Source organism: Semicossyphus pulcher, unplaced genomic scaffold (genome assembly GCF_022749685.1).
Source record: "Semicossyphus pulcher isolate SPU_LCO1_2020_fin unplaced genomic scaffold, fSemPul1.0.p SCAF_23, whole genome shotgun sequence".
Classification (NCBI taxonomy): domain Eukaryota; kingdom Metazoa; phylum Chordata; class Actinopteri; order Labriformes; family Labridae; genus Semicossyphus; species Semicossyphus pulcher.
This window is the reverse complement of record NW_027211697.1, coordinates 11,552,657-11,566,048: the sequence shown is the minus strand read 5'-3', so window position 1 is coordinate 11,566,048 and position 13,392 is coordinate 11,552,657. Positions and strand designations below refer to the sequence as shown.

The following is a 13,392-nucleotide window of genomic DNA, read 5'->3' as shown; positions in this document are numbered from 1 at the left end:
CGATTATAACTTTAAACTTAAACATTTACAAAAAAAACTGGGTATTACAAAGATTTGATGGACCACTAAATTCATGCAACAAGTCCGTGTACCTCGTCTTGGCAGAGTCATAGTCCAGAACCAGTTTGGCCAGTTGTTTTCTCTGTTTTAGTATATTTGGAATCTCCAACTGTGAAAGAAACAGAGAGGACCATGAGTACACATGCAGCCATGCAACACTGTTTCCATGTAAACACTTTGTATCACGCAGAATATTAGTACACAAACAGTTGCCAAAGGCCACGTTGACTTTGGGACAATCATGAGGTTAAACACACAGTAATTACAGCTCCTGAACACTGTTACTGGATGTTTTAGTCTGAATTAATTTGGGTAAATTTACAAATTTGCAAATTTACTTCCTTAAAGAAATTTGACTCCAACTGCACGACGATTCAGGTGTGAAGATAAAACAATGGCGAAGCTCAGCTAGAAGCCTCCTCACCTGCCAAATAGCATTAGAGTAACACTGATTTTAATGAGAAACTGCTTGATGACGTGTTTTTCTGTGGTATAAATTACTGGGTCCTCGTGTTTTCGAGAGACCTCTGAAATGATTCGGCTCCAGTTTTTAATCGTTTGACTGATGAAGACAGAGGGAATCCTGACGTAAAAACAGGCGACGCTCCGAGAAACAAGCTGAGCAGCTCGACTCACAGCCTCATGCGGTGTTAAAAAGCGTTGAAAAGACACTTATTTCTTTGTGTTTTTACTGTGTTTTAATCATCTTCACAAGGATACGAGCACATCATCAGATTATATATAGTGATATATTTCAATATTCAATAATATAGGATCTTTTTTTTCGTTTTCTTTTACTCCATGTGAAGAAAATATGAAAAATGTGGGCACTTTTATCGACACACCTTTTAAATCACTTCTGATTTTTAAAGCACTTTAAGTTTTAAGTAACGTCCACAAAGAGGTTCTTAGAATTATTATTTATAAACGGTAGATGAGATGCCAGACGAGTGAATTTCCCTTTGGGGATCAATAAAGTGATTGTTATTGTGGATCTTTGGTTGCATTTAAAAAACAACATGGATGATTTGAGATCAATTCCAGAACAGAATGCTCAGAATGTTGAACTGTGACGTCACAGTTGGAACATGGAACACAGGAGGGTATAAAAGCCGGTGAGCTCAGGCTGACCTCTCATTGCCACTTCAAGTAGTCTCACTACCAGTCGGTACGTTCACAACCTCGGTCAATACTTTTACAAACCTGTTCAAACTTGAACATTCATTCGCAGTTTCTCTACCAGCCAGTGGTTGAACCACAACGATGGAGAGAAGCTTCAACCAAAGAGCACAAAATCCAAGGAGGAGAGACAATATGAGAGCGACAAACAGCACCTCCAACGGCGGACAGTTTGAGTCGTCTGTCCAGGAGGACAAGCTGTCCAAACTCACAAGAGAAAACTCTCGCTTAAAAGGGGAGCTGCAGGAGGCTGAATACAGGGAGAAGATGTTTTACAGCAGAAAAGTAGCTGCAGAGAGAAGAGTCTCTGAGCTGCAGTCCCAGCTGAAGAGGACTCGCTCTGACCTGCACGCTTTGCAGCAAAAGGACACGGCACAGCAGAGGCTGAAGCAGCAAAGCAACAAGAATGCTGCCAAGGCTTCTGCAGCCAATAAGGGCACCCAGACCGCGAGCACAGACATCCCCGACTTCATCCTGCAGCTGCAGACAGCCCATGAGCACCTGGAGAGGTGCATTGCAAAGCTCCAGTCCAGTGATAAAGAAGACGAGGAGGCTGATCAGGAGCAGCACCGAGATCTGAAAGCTGCCATCTTGAATCTCGGTGTGAAGCTGCAGCAGGAACAAGCAGCTTTAATGAAGAAGGCCGTCAAGCTTGAGAGCGAGAGCACCAGCCAGACAACCAAGTCTGCCCAGGCTGAAGATGTGGAGAAGGTCAACCTCCACCTGCAGAAGCTCCAGATAGATCTCCTGCACCAGGCCCTGAGTCTGAAGACTGTGTGCAAGGAGAAGAAGGAGCCATCCAGCAAATACCAGTGGATCAGAACCCACCGGGACCAGGAGCAGCAGACTGAGGAGCCAGCAGAGAGTCAGTCCTACTGCGACCAGGAGCAGCAGACTGAGGAGCCAGCAGAGAGTCAGTCCTACTGCGACCAGGAGCAGCAGACTGAGGAGCCAGCAGAGAGTCAGTCCTGCTGCGACCAGGAGCAGCAGACTGAGGAGCCAGCAGAGAGTCAGTCCTACTGCGACCAGGAGCAGCAGATTGAGGAGCCAGCAGAGAGTCAGTCCTACTGCGACCAGGAGCAGCAGACTGACGAGCCAGTTCACAGTCAGTCCTACTGCGACCAGGAGCAGCAGACTGAGGAGCCAGCAGAGAGTCAGTCCTACTGCGACCAGGAGCAGCAGACTGATGAGCCGGACGAGACAGCAGAGAGGCAGGGAGCTGATGCCGCTCTTTCAGAGCTGCAGCTGCAGCTCCAAAAGGAGCAACAGCTCAAAGCAGAAGCTCAGCAGGAGACAGAGAAGACCCGGGCCTCCTACACGGCAGAGCTGGAGCACCTGAAGAAGTGCAACGCCGACACCGCAGCCGCCCAGAAAAAGGCTGAAGAGCGGCTGGAGATCCATCTGAAGATGTGGCAGGAGGAGAGGAGCTCCCTCCAGAACACCCTGCAGCTCCTCCACCAAACCCTGAAGGAGAAGAAGCAGGAGTGGGAGGAGAAGGAGAGCGACATGGCCTCCAGGATGGACGAGATCGTGAGCAAGATCACAGAAATGTCTGAGAAGAAGGCCAAGAAGAAGAGAGGCTTGCTGGCCCGGCTCTTCAGATGCTGCGGCTCCACATAATGTCAACTTTAATGTGCATGTTGTAAATAAATTTAAATGCAAGAAAAAAAAAAAAAGTTGCATTTTCAGTCTCATGTTTAAGGGATCCCATCATATTTTAAGAACATTTTATAGGGTTTATTCTCTGAGGTGTTACTACTTTAAATGTTTTCAATACTTATACTTTGTGTGTGAGACTTTTAAACCCTCCTATTATCCTCAAATATTACGAACACATTTTACCCTTGGGGTCAATCTGACCCAGGGATATTTACCTCCAGAAAATGATTTACATAAAATTGTTGACCAAGTCTTTGTGTCAGGCACTTTGTTTATTTGTTGAATACATAAATAACCCCTCGATAATGAAACTTATCGATGAGTTGACCTGTTCTCTAGCGCCACCATCAGGTCAAACTTTCAGTTTTAGAGTTAGTGTATCTTGAAAATCTTTCATCCAAATCTTTTCTAATTTGGGGTGCACATTCATGACTCTCACAGACTTAACCATATTGATTGATGTTGGTGACCCCCCCCTTTCCTCTCATAAACATATTTATTTAATTATTTTTATCTCCTTTTTTTGTAACATATTTGTGGTTAGTCACTATAAAGTCTCACTCATCCCTCCTCTTTTGTTATCCAGGCTTGGGACATGCAAATTTGTCATCCCAAGTACAATATTTTCAATGGATGGTGTTATGAAGAGCTCTAATGATGACTTGATGTCTTCAGCATGGCTGATTGCGTATCTGGTGGGGCCCGGAACCATTTTGATAATATTAGTAGCGCTAAGTCTACCCTGCTGTTGAAGTGGGGAAAGGGACCATATTACCTTTCCATTTTGGTCCCTCTACTTACTTCAACAACAAGGTAGACGTTCTGCTAAGAGTGTTTCCCACCAGACACACAGTCAGCCATGTTGAAGACATAAAGTCATTATTCGAGCTCTTCATATAACCATCAATTGAAAAAAAATTGTACTTGAGATGATGATTTTAGAGGGGAGGCATGTGTAGTTGGAAAGACTTGGATGTGATCAACTCTCAAGCCTACATTGAGTTCACAAGTCGAGTTGTTTCCCACATGCCCACACCACGAGAAGTATGGGAATAGTTGTTTTCCCCACCCCCCTGTTATGTATCAACTCAGAAGTATCAACTCTGCACCTGCAGGTGTGGGGATGTTAGGTCACACACACAGACAGACAAGTTTTATACAGCGGAAACAGCTTGGGGTCAAACTGACCCCAGAGGAACACCAATGCGTGCAATATTTGTTCAGCACGTTGAAAAAATATCATCATGATAATTTTATGCTTCATCAGTTGTCCCCATCAGATTAGGAAAAGTCATGAAATATGAAGCAAAAAAAAAAAAAGTCAACTATTATTTTTTGAATGATAAACATTGAATGGGGTCAAATTGACCCCAAGGATAACAGGAGGGTTAAGTGGTCACTGCGGTATGAAGAGATCTCTGTTTTTACCTCTGCCAGCTGGTTGAGAGGATCCAGGATGTCCCTCTCAATCTGGACTTCATGCTGCATCAGTTCAGTCGCCAACCTGCTCTCAGCCTCCCCACACACGTCCATCATCTTGCTGCACGCGCACAAGATCAAGATCAATGGGATTCATTTTTGAAACAGTCAGATGCAGCTAAAACTGGTCTCGCACATAATAAAACTTTTGTAGTTGACTCACCCAATCAGACTCTCGTCTCCCAGCTGAGTGCCTCCCTCCTGCATGGCCTGCGACAACGTCGTCAGCGGCAGCTTTTTCTGCAAGTGCAGCAGCAAAAAATCAAACACCAATGGTTAGCTACAGGGATGCCAAAAAAGTACCATGAAAAGTAAGACAAGGTAACATATCACACTTCTTCTCTGTTATTGCGTGCGAATGGCTGAGGCACGTCTGTTATTCAGTGAAGCTGGCAGGAGGCCAGTGCTGAATATTTTCCTCCTGAGTCTCTATCATATCAGTGTGTTACATAACAGGAGATGCTATGTGTTCCTAGCACAAGATAGCAGCTCCATGCTAACGCTGACAATGGTTTCCCAGTGATTCACCCGTATTCAATTTCTGGATGAGCTACATGCTATGCTAGCCTCTCTCTTGAGTGAGTCTGACTCTGAAGGTGATTGGGAGGAGTTGAGTGCCTCTTACATGTCTCTTCTCTGTGTCTGTGCCCAGTTGACCCTGCAGACAGGACACCAGCCTCTTGTGTGTGTTGTGCGACACCATACGCACCAACTCCAGCCGCCTCTCGATCTGCGTGGGAACAGAATATGTTATAAAATCAAAAACAGAACAAACACAGGATGAAGGAAGAAAGTGACACAGAGACACCACATTTTTCCGTGCTCAAAAACACAGAAGCTGCACCAGCACACATCCATCTCTAAACCTCCCATCCTGCTCTTGTTGTTAAAAGATGATGGAGGATGTCGACGCTGTTTGTCTTGCTCTGTTCCACCGTCTGCAGTGTTACGACAGGCAGCACTGACAGCCAGATGGAAGGAGTCGAGGTAGATAAGTAACACACGCTGATGGATTGGGGTCAAGGGATGCTTCTTTGTCTCGACATGTGAAGACACCATGTAGAGCGTTATTATCAATGAGAACAGAATGGAATATTAATAGGATATAACTGCTGAGAAGTCCATCCAAAACAAAAACAAGCTCTGCCATTTTGAAAATAAACACCAGTTTCTTGCATAGAGAAAGTTACGGGGGACTACCAGTTTGCTTATGTTTGATCGGAAGTGCTAGGTCGAACTACAAGGTGTCAAATAACTATAAATAAATAATTAAATAGCGACTACTCTTTTAGCTTTTTAAAGTTTTAATCTCCAAGAGCTCAGTTTCGTTCTCTTTGGCGCCACCTATGGCGATAAACGGTAACTGCAGGAGCACACTTTCCAGATATCCAGACAGTGCTGCATGTGTGACGTCCACGGTTGGCTCCGGTTGTAACTCTTGGTTTTCCTCGCTGACGGTCGCTTTCCTTTTCAGACTGTTTGCTTCATCTGAGCGTCGAGTTTGTTTCTTTTTCTTTGGATTTTCACTTATTTTTGAAGTTGTATCTGTAGTCATCCATCTTTTCTTTGTTTGTTCAGCCATAGTAGATTACTGTTTACTCATGCTTGTTTGACGGTGAATATATTTTAGGCTCATGTAGACTAACTTGTCAGGGGGAGGGTTTTAAAAAAATATTCTTTAACGTGTGGACAAAGCCTGAGGACGCAGAGGCCCAGGTTCTCCCAATCAGCCCAAGTAAACAGCCCTGCCTACTAATTACATGAACCTGCAAGCGAAGAGCAAACAAGTCACAACCACACAGACCAGAGGGCCTTCTTAGCATTCAGTTCTTTGATCTCATATTGTCAGAGTGTCCTTAAATGCACCTCCAGTGACAGTTTTAGGATCATGTGATAATAACGCAAGTCTGAGGAGTCTCAAGTCTCATTTTACTGACATGAACTGAAGCCGGTGGCTGGATGGACGTATTTTTCCCGGGGAAATTATCTGCAATCTAAAAAAAACATGAGGTTTTGTATGAGGTGAAACATTTCTGACAAACCATGAACATTTAAATTAACTTCATGATTTGAAGCTTAAACTTCTGTTATTGCTGTAGCGTGAGTGGAGCCCTGATCCTGCTTCCAACTGCCTGTCTGTCATTTATTCACTTCCTCTTCCTGTTTAAGTGTAAACATCCAGCTGTGTCACGGCATCATTTGCTGTCTGATCCCCATCTTGCTGTCACTCCTCTTCCTTTACTTTTATCCTCACTAATTTGCTGTCGTCTTTACGGCAAAGCTCTCCCCCCCCTCACACACACACACACACGCTTTGCCTCCTCCCTCTTCCTGCAGCTGGCGCTCCATGCCAGACCACAGCTGGAACTGGCTTCCTCGCCTGGATCCAATTGATTTGCTCATCGTTCAGCTGATCCCCGGCTCTGATTAATGCATGGAAGTCTAGCTCTATGTGGTGATCCAGACCTCAATAAAATCATTGCCAAGAAGGAAAGAAAGAGGTCTGAGTGGGTGCAGTGTGGGCGGTACGGCGGACTGGATTTACTGGGAGGTCGCATTAGTCTCCGTCTCTGCCGATGGAAAAGTGTTTACCCTGAGTTTACACTAAAAGACCCCTGAGACACACATGAAAAATACCTAATATCATGTCTCTGGTAGTGACTTTTTTTGCACACTTTTACATTCGAAACATCTCAAAATGTAGCTTTCCTTCTCCCTAGTTCGCTTTCACGCATGTCATAGATATGACTATGATTTATTCAGCAACTAAAAATACTTGTCTAACCTCCTTTTAACACAATAACAAGTTAAAAAACAAGTCAAAAATATCTTTAGGGGGAGGGAACTCAACAACAGTACAGAGACGATCCCTTCCGCCGTGCCTCTCCAGTTATGGAGCTGTCCAAAGGTTTACAAGCCAGTTACTGCCATTTTTCCAGGCTGCAATGAAAACAGTGAACAGAGCGAGCTGACGACCTCTGACCTGCCGCACTAGAAAATGTGGAACGCTTAGTGAGTCACAGAGGAACCGGGTGGGCGGATTCAGTTTTTGTTTTCTGGCATGGAGCTGCTGCTCTGGCTGGCAGGAGAGCTGGTAAACTGATGGGCAGGCTGGCTGGCTGGCTGACCTCGTTGGCAGGATGGCTAACTGTTTGGCTAGCTGATGACAGAGCAGAAAACTGAATTCAAGTGCAACAATTGTCCAAAGAGCCGTGGAGGAAAAGTATGTGTACAAAAGTGTTGCGAGATGTATATTTATTCTTTTTGTAATCTAGACTTAGACGAGAAGATCAATATCATTCTCTCGTCTGTCCCATAAATATGATGCTACAACCAGAAGCCTGTTAGCTTAGCTTAGCATAAAGACTGGATACAGGGGAAACCAGCTAGCTTGGCTCTGTCTGTCTCTGTCTACTAGCACCTCCCTAATCAGCACATTACACCTCAGACTGTATAGCTGTGTTTCCACCAAAAGTAACCAGGACTTTAAGTCCCAGGAGCTACTTTTCAAGGGATTCAAATGGTTCCTCCAGGCCATTTTGTCTGCATTTCCACTGAGAGGGCTTGGGGAGTAACGGCATTATGTAAGTCGGATACAAAAACAAGGCAACTGCATTCTGTAACAGTTACAGAAAAAAAAAGAGGTAATTAGATTACAGATACATTTATTAAAAATGGGGATTACTAGCAGCATTATAATTTTAAAACACATTTTAGAATGAAGATGATATAAAACCAAAGATGCTCTGTAACATCTGGAGTGTCATTTCTAAACCGTCCGGCTGACCATCTCTGATAATACCATGCACCTGCGTGCATACGTTACGACACACGAGCGCCTCAAAGTTGCCATCAACAGTCTCTGGTTGCCAAAGATGTTTTCATTGGGTGGAAATAGGAGCAACATTACAGTACAGTGCGGCTGTGGCTCAGTGGTAGAGTCGGTTGCCTCTCAGTCGGAAGCTTGGGGGTTCGATCCCTGACTGCTACACTCACTGAACAAGACACTGAACCCCATAGCCGTCAGGTATAAATGGGCATAGATCTGAAACACAAGCTCCGGACTGTAATAAGTTTATGGCAGTTTACTTGAAGTTTGAGTGTGAAGTAGTGTGAACAGCAGACTTAACAAAGTACATAATTACCGCTATTAATTTAAACGGGCATTCGCGCATTACAAAAGTACTGAAATGTATCATTTAGTCTTGAAGTAATCCGTCACTTTAAAATTGTGATACTTGGATCGGGTTACTGATTACATGTTTTAACAGGAAATTAGTAACTGTATCAGAATAAATTTTTAAAGTAACCCTCCCAACCCTGCCACTGAGGTCTAAAGCCCTGCAAGTCCCACACCAAAGTCCCTGTCCTTCAGGACGCGCTAACCCCTAGCAGGCTCCTTCTGGGGGGTGGAATAAAGTCTCTGGGCCTTTATTTAGACTCTGGTCCCTGGGCACCAATGTCTGGACCCAATGTAAATAATTTAGATAAGATAATAAGATAATTTTCATGACTTTGACTCCAGGAAGTAACTATGAGATGTAGAGAAACTGTTCAGCATAACAACCCTCTTCAAAGCAACATGCCGTTTTCACACTGCAGTTTTTCGACGGATTAAAGAAAAGGGATAAAACGTGTAACATGTCGCGGGTTCTTTCAGTATGCAAATCAACAGGCAAAACAAAAAATAAATCTTTCTTTGATATACAAAACCAACAACGATAACTCACACCGGAGTTGTTTGTTCAAATCTCCCTTGCGGGCTCGCTGACAGAGGCCTGCTTAGCATACAGTATCAGATATGATTAGGCTCCAGTCTCCACAACAGTCCATTGTGTATCTAAGATGTATTCAAATCATGAGATATGGGAACAGTTCCAGCTTGACTCTCTCTCCTGTTTGAGGCCAGACAGGCAGCAATGTAATTCAGTCTGTGAGCCTCCTCAACTCTCCCACTGAGGCAGGACGTGTCAGAACAAGCTACATGCCTTAGCCAAGGCAAAGGCCTGTGGAAAAATGGAGGAAAAAAATACTACCACACCATGGAAATCATAGTGTCGAATTTCAGGTTCAGCAAAGGGGGGTGTCGGGAGGGGGGAAAGGAAAAACTATTCTTTCTCTGCTTATGCTAGGAAAGAGGGGAAAACTCTCCCAGCTTGCGTCATAGTGATTCACCCATCGACAGTCAGCGACACATTTTATAGAGCTGACTCTAATCAGGTGGCATGTCTTTAAAATGACTATGACTACGCCGCTGATTCTGACAGGCTACCTCGAGCTCAAGTTGTTGTTATTATGCCAAAAAGCCACTTCCACTATGCTGAACGCCTGACAATCACATTCCTCATTGAGAGCTGGAGCTAAAGGAATGTCAAACGCTGCACAAAGCTGCTGTCGTTCAGGACCAAAGACGAGAGGAACATGCTCTGGAAGGGCTGGGTCGGACTGTGCTCTGTGGCTTTGGCACAAAGGTTTTAGAAACTAAATTTAACTATTAACATTGTTAAAGCTAAAAACAAGCCCCTGCTGTTTGTGTGTTTCTCTCTCATCTTTCTCAACGTCAATCGTTGTGTCTCGTGTGCTAATGTGTGTCACTGCATATGCAACGTAAATGGGGTTCATAGTTCACCGCTGCGTGTCATAAAACCGACTACATGATTGAACGACAGCTTTAAACCTCACCTTTAAAGCTACTTTCTTCTGCAAACACACTCAGCCTTTCTCAGTCCCCCTTATATTTCTTCTTTTTGCAGCAGTGACCTCATAGCTTCTCTAGCAGAGCGCTACCATCCCCCAACACGCGCACACACACACACACACACACTCAATGCACAGTGTACACCCAGTATGATTTTAAGATAACAGAACATTGCCAGAGTTGCCTTGAGTGGAAAACCATGAGGCTTGCGAGGCCTTACTGAATGAAAGACTCCCCAGTTGTGTTTTAATGCCAGCAGCAGTTGTAGCTAAATACTGCAGAGAGACTTGGCACCAGGCATGATGGCTTTAACAGACTTTGAGGAGAGCTTCTAAAAGAGTGTTTTTTGCTCTAAGATACAGTAGTTACAGTGGGTTAGACAGTTTACAGGACATGACATCCCGCAAGGCTGAAAAACACAGAGTCACCGTTAACCTGGAAACATCTGGTGCCAGCTCTTGTGCAGCTGCTTGTGGAGCAACAACGCAGGCGGCCGATGATTCAGAGCGATTTACTGGCTTTTAATGACTTGATGCGCAACAATAATCAATAACAGAAAGTTTGATGTAAAACGATCCTAACTTCTTTCTCTTAAAGCATTAAAAGGTGGAAAACTTTATATTTTATTCTTTTTAATAGGAATTTGTGTAATAATTTTTATCTTAAAGCTTTTAAATATAAACTTAATGTTTACCCCTCCAGTGAAAATCAAGTGTTTAACCTTGTAAACATCTCCATGTGGTGTTCTTCATGTGCTACGAGACATATCATGGACAATATCAGCAGTCATCTCCATGGCTGGGCCTGTCTGCTTTTAAACTGCAGTGTACCAAGGACAGGCTGAACAACACGTTTTCAGATTGGCAGGTTTGAGACGTCACAAACCTAAGGAGCCAATCCCGTTAATGGACGGGGTGACGCTATGCGTATCATTATGTGTAACCTATGGCAACCACTTCGATGATGCGCGAGCCAGCTGTAACTATCATCGTAATTTTTACAAACTCACTCCTGACTACTAACGTTAACGTTACTCTTACTAATTACTACATTTCAAGCTAGCTGAGTTTTGAGACGTGTTTTGTTTTCGCGACGGAGGGGGCGGTTGGACATTTGCATAGTGGGCGGGGCCTATGCAGATTTAGGGATTTTTAAAGAAGGAGAAGGAGGAGATGCCTTGGGAGGATTTTTAAGGTAATTAAACGTATTTTGCAGAAAAAACACATCAGACACTCCTGTTTGGAGAAGACGGCCCGGAGTTCCTTCACGGAAGCTAAGCTAAGCAGCGCTGCAGACGGGGTCACGAGCACCACGAACTTTAGCCACTTAAACGAATCCTACATATAAACAAACATTTCATTTTAAGCGTGCGCTGCATTTTTGTATTTCTGTCACTGCTTCACCTTAATGTCTCACTCCACACAACGGCCCTGTATACCTACGCATGCAGCACACGGTATCAGATCAGCTGTTTGTAGAAGAGACAACAAATAAAAGAAAATACAATATTATGGAAACGACGACACGCCCTTCTTACTCTTGATAAGTACCTCAAACAACCCCACTTTAAAAAACCCTATCCCTTCAATAACCCATAATGAGCTTTTACTTCCTGTAGCTAAAGACGATGTATTCAAACAGCTTGTTCTGTTAAATCTAACAGTCAGAAACAACAATACACTCAGTTTACTATCATGCAGGACAAAGAAAAGCATCAGATCTTATTATCTGAGAAGCTGGAATAAGTGAAAGTTTGATATTTTTAAGCAATTATATAAAATTATATGTTGTAAAATAGTGTCGATGACGACTGTATGCCATCAAAGATACCCTATAACGTGTGTGTGTGTGCCTGAAAATGATGTAAATGAAAAATGAGAGATATTCACCTGTAGGAGGTCATCACTCAGCACCTCAGTTTTCTCAGCCCTGTTGAAGGAAACATGAAACCAAAGGTCAAATACTGACAACATGCAGATAGAAAACGCTCCTTCAAAAGGTACAGATACCATAAACATCCAAGCAATAAAATGCAATCGCAAGATATGAGTTAAGGGACACACCTAAAAGCACCTAAGGTGAATTAATGCCTAATAAATATGGAGTGTTTAAGTGACACACTGTGTTTTCTTGTTGTATTGTAAGTTGTATTTCAACCAAACAAGACGTAACCTGCTCCTAAAACTGAACTTCTGAGCACAAACAGCAAACGAGACCATCCAAATAAAGCATAACAGTCCATCCAGCCCAACCTGTCTGCAGCGTGTGCCTGCAGCAATGTAACGCAGTGCACGCTACGTTTTAATCTACATGAAATATTGTTACATGAGATACCAGTTAATAATGTACAATTTGTCACGAGGCAATTAGTGGTCACCATTTGTGCGCATATGCTCGACGTGTATGTGCAAACAGGCGAGCCCTGTGGCTGTTTTCCATGGTTGCCCTGTCGGATTCCTGCACTCTCTTCGAACACACACTTCCTGTTGTGTCATCTCCACCTTGTTTGTTATGGCAACAGGGGGTAGGTGTGTGTGTGTGTGTGTATTCGAGGGGAGGGGGAGAGATGCCGAGAGGCTCGTAGCAGAGTTTGTGGAAAATAGGAAAATGGTGACATCACTGCGGAACTTCTAGGAAATGTTGATAAAGAGCCAAGATATCTGAAAACATCAGAGATAAGATACAGAACATTCACGTGACCTCCTTTCAGATAATTGTTGGCTTGAATTCTGCTGAGTTTGTGAGACCTGCGAGCGAGTTCATCACTCACCCTGTCGATATCTCACATATACACCCACGTGCACACATAGTAGGTCTACAGACACTCCTCCCAGCAGGCCCACACTATAGATTCAAACCTCACAGGGATCAATTAACCCTTGCCCACACACAGTTATTACCTAATACTGGTGTAAGTTACACCCTACAGATACAGGCTTACCTCACTAATGCCTAAAATATCCTCACTGATCTAAATCATCAGCGGTGTAGGCCACAAGATCCCTGCTTTTCAGTTAAATGTTTTCCTCTATATGGTTTACTGTTTGCAGCCAGAATAAGCACAGGCCGAACATGCTGTAATATCGATACTCAGTACGTGTCAGAAAAAGGCAGAAAAAAAATCAGCAACAGTTTTGATGAGATATTAAGCGTTTAAAGCACTTTTAGGTAAAATGTGCTGGTTTAAACTTCTCAAATGGCAATAAATATTTTTGAGACAAAAAAGCAAAGTATTTTTGAAGACATGGCCTTCAGTCCTGGGATCATGAGGTGGTTGTTTTCAGTCGTTGCTGAAATAATATGGACATAACAACTAA

The 13,392-nt window shown here is 43.6% G+C and overlaps 1 protein-coding gene across 4 annotated transcripts in view; it reads right to left on the bottom strand.

The window, feature by feature from the left end:
* arhgap17b (Rho GTPase activating protein 17b) overlaps nucleotides 1-13,392 on the bottom strand; it is a 32,091-nt gene that overhangs the window by 14,131 nt on the left and 4,568 nt on the right. For all 4 annotated transcript variants that reach the window (XM_069674388.1, XM_069674391.1, XM_069674389.1 and 1 more), the window contains exons 2-6: nucleotides 11,965-12,004; nucleotides 5,003-5,107; nucleotides 4,541-4,617; nucleotides 4,327-4,438; nucleotides 93-169 (exon numbers count right to left, since the gene is read on the bottom strand). In XM_069674388.1, the coding sequence (XP_069530489.1) occupies nucleotides 93-169; nucleotides 4,327-4,438; nucleotides 4,541-4,617; nucleotides 5,003-5,107; nucleotides 11,965-12,004 (411 nt within the window). The remainder of the gene's footprint in view (nucleotides 1-92; nucleotides 170-4,326; nucleotides 4,439-4,540; nucleotides 4,618-5,002; nucleotides 5,108-11,964; nucleotides 12,005-13,392) is intronic.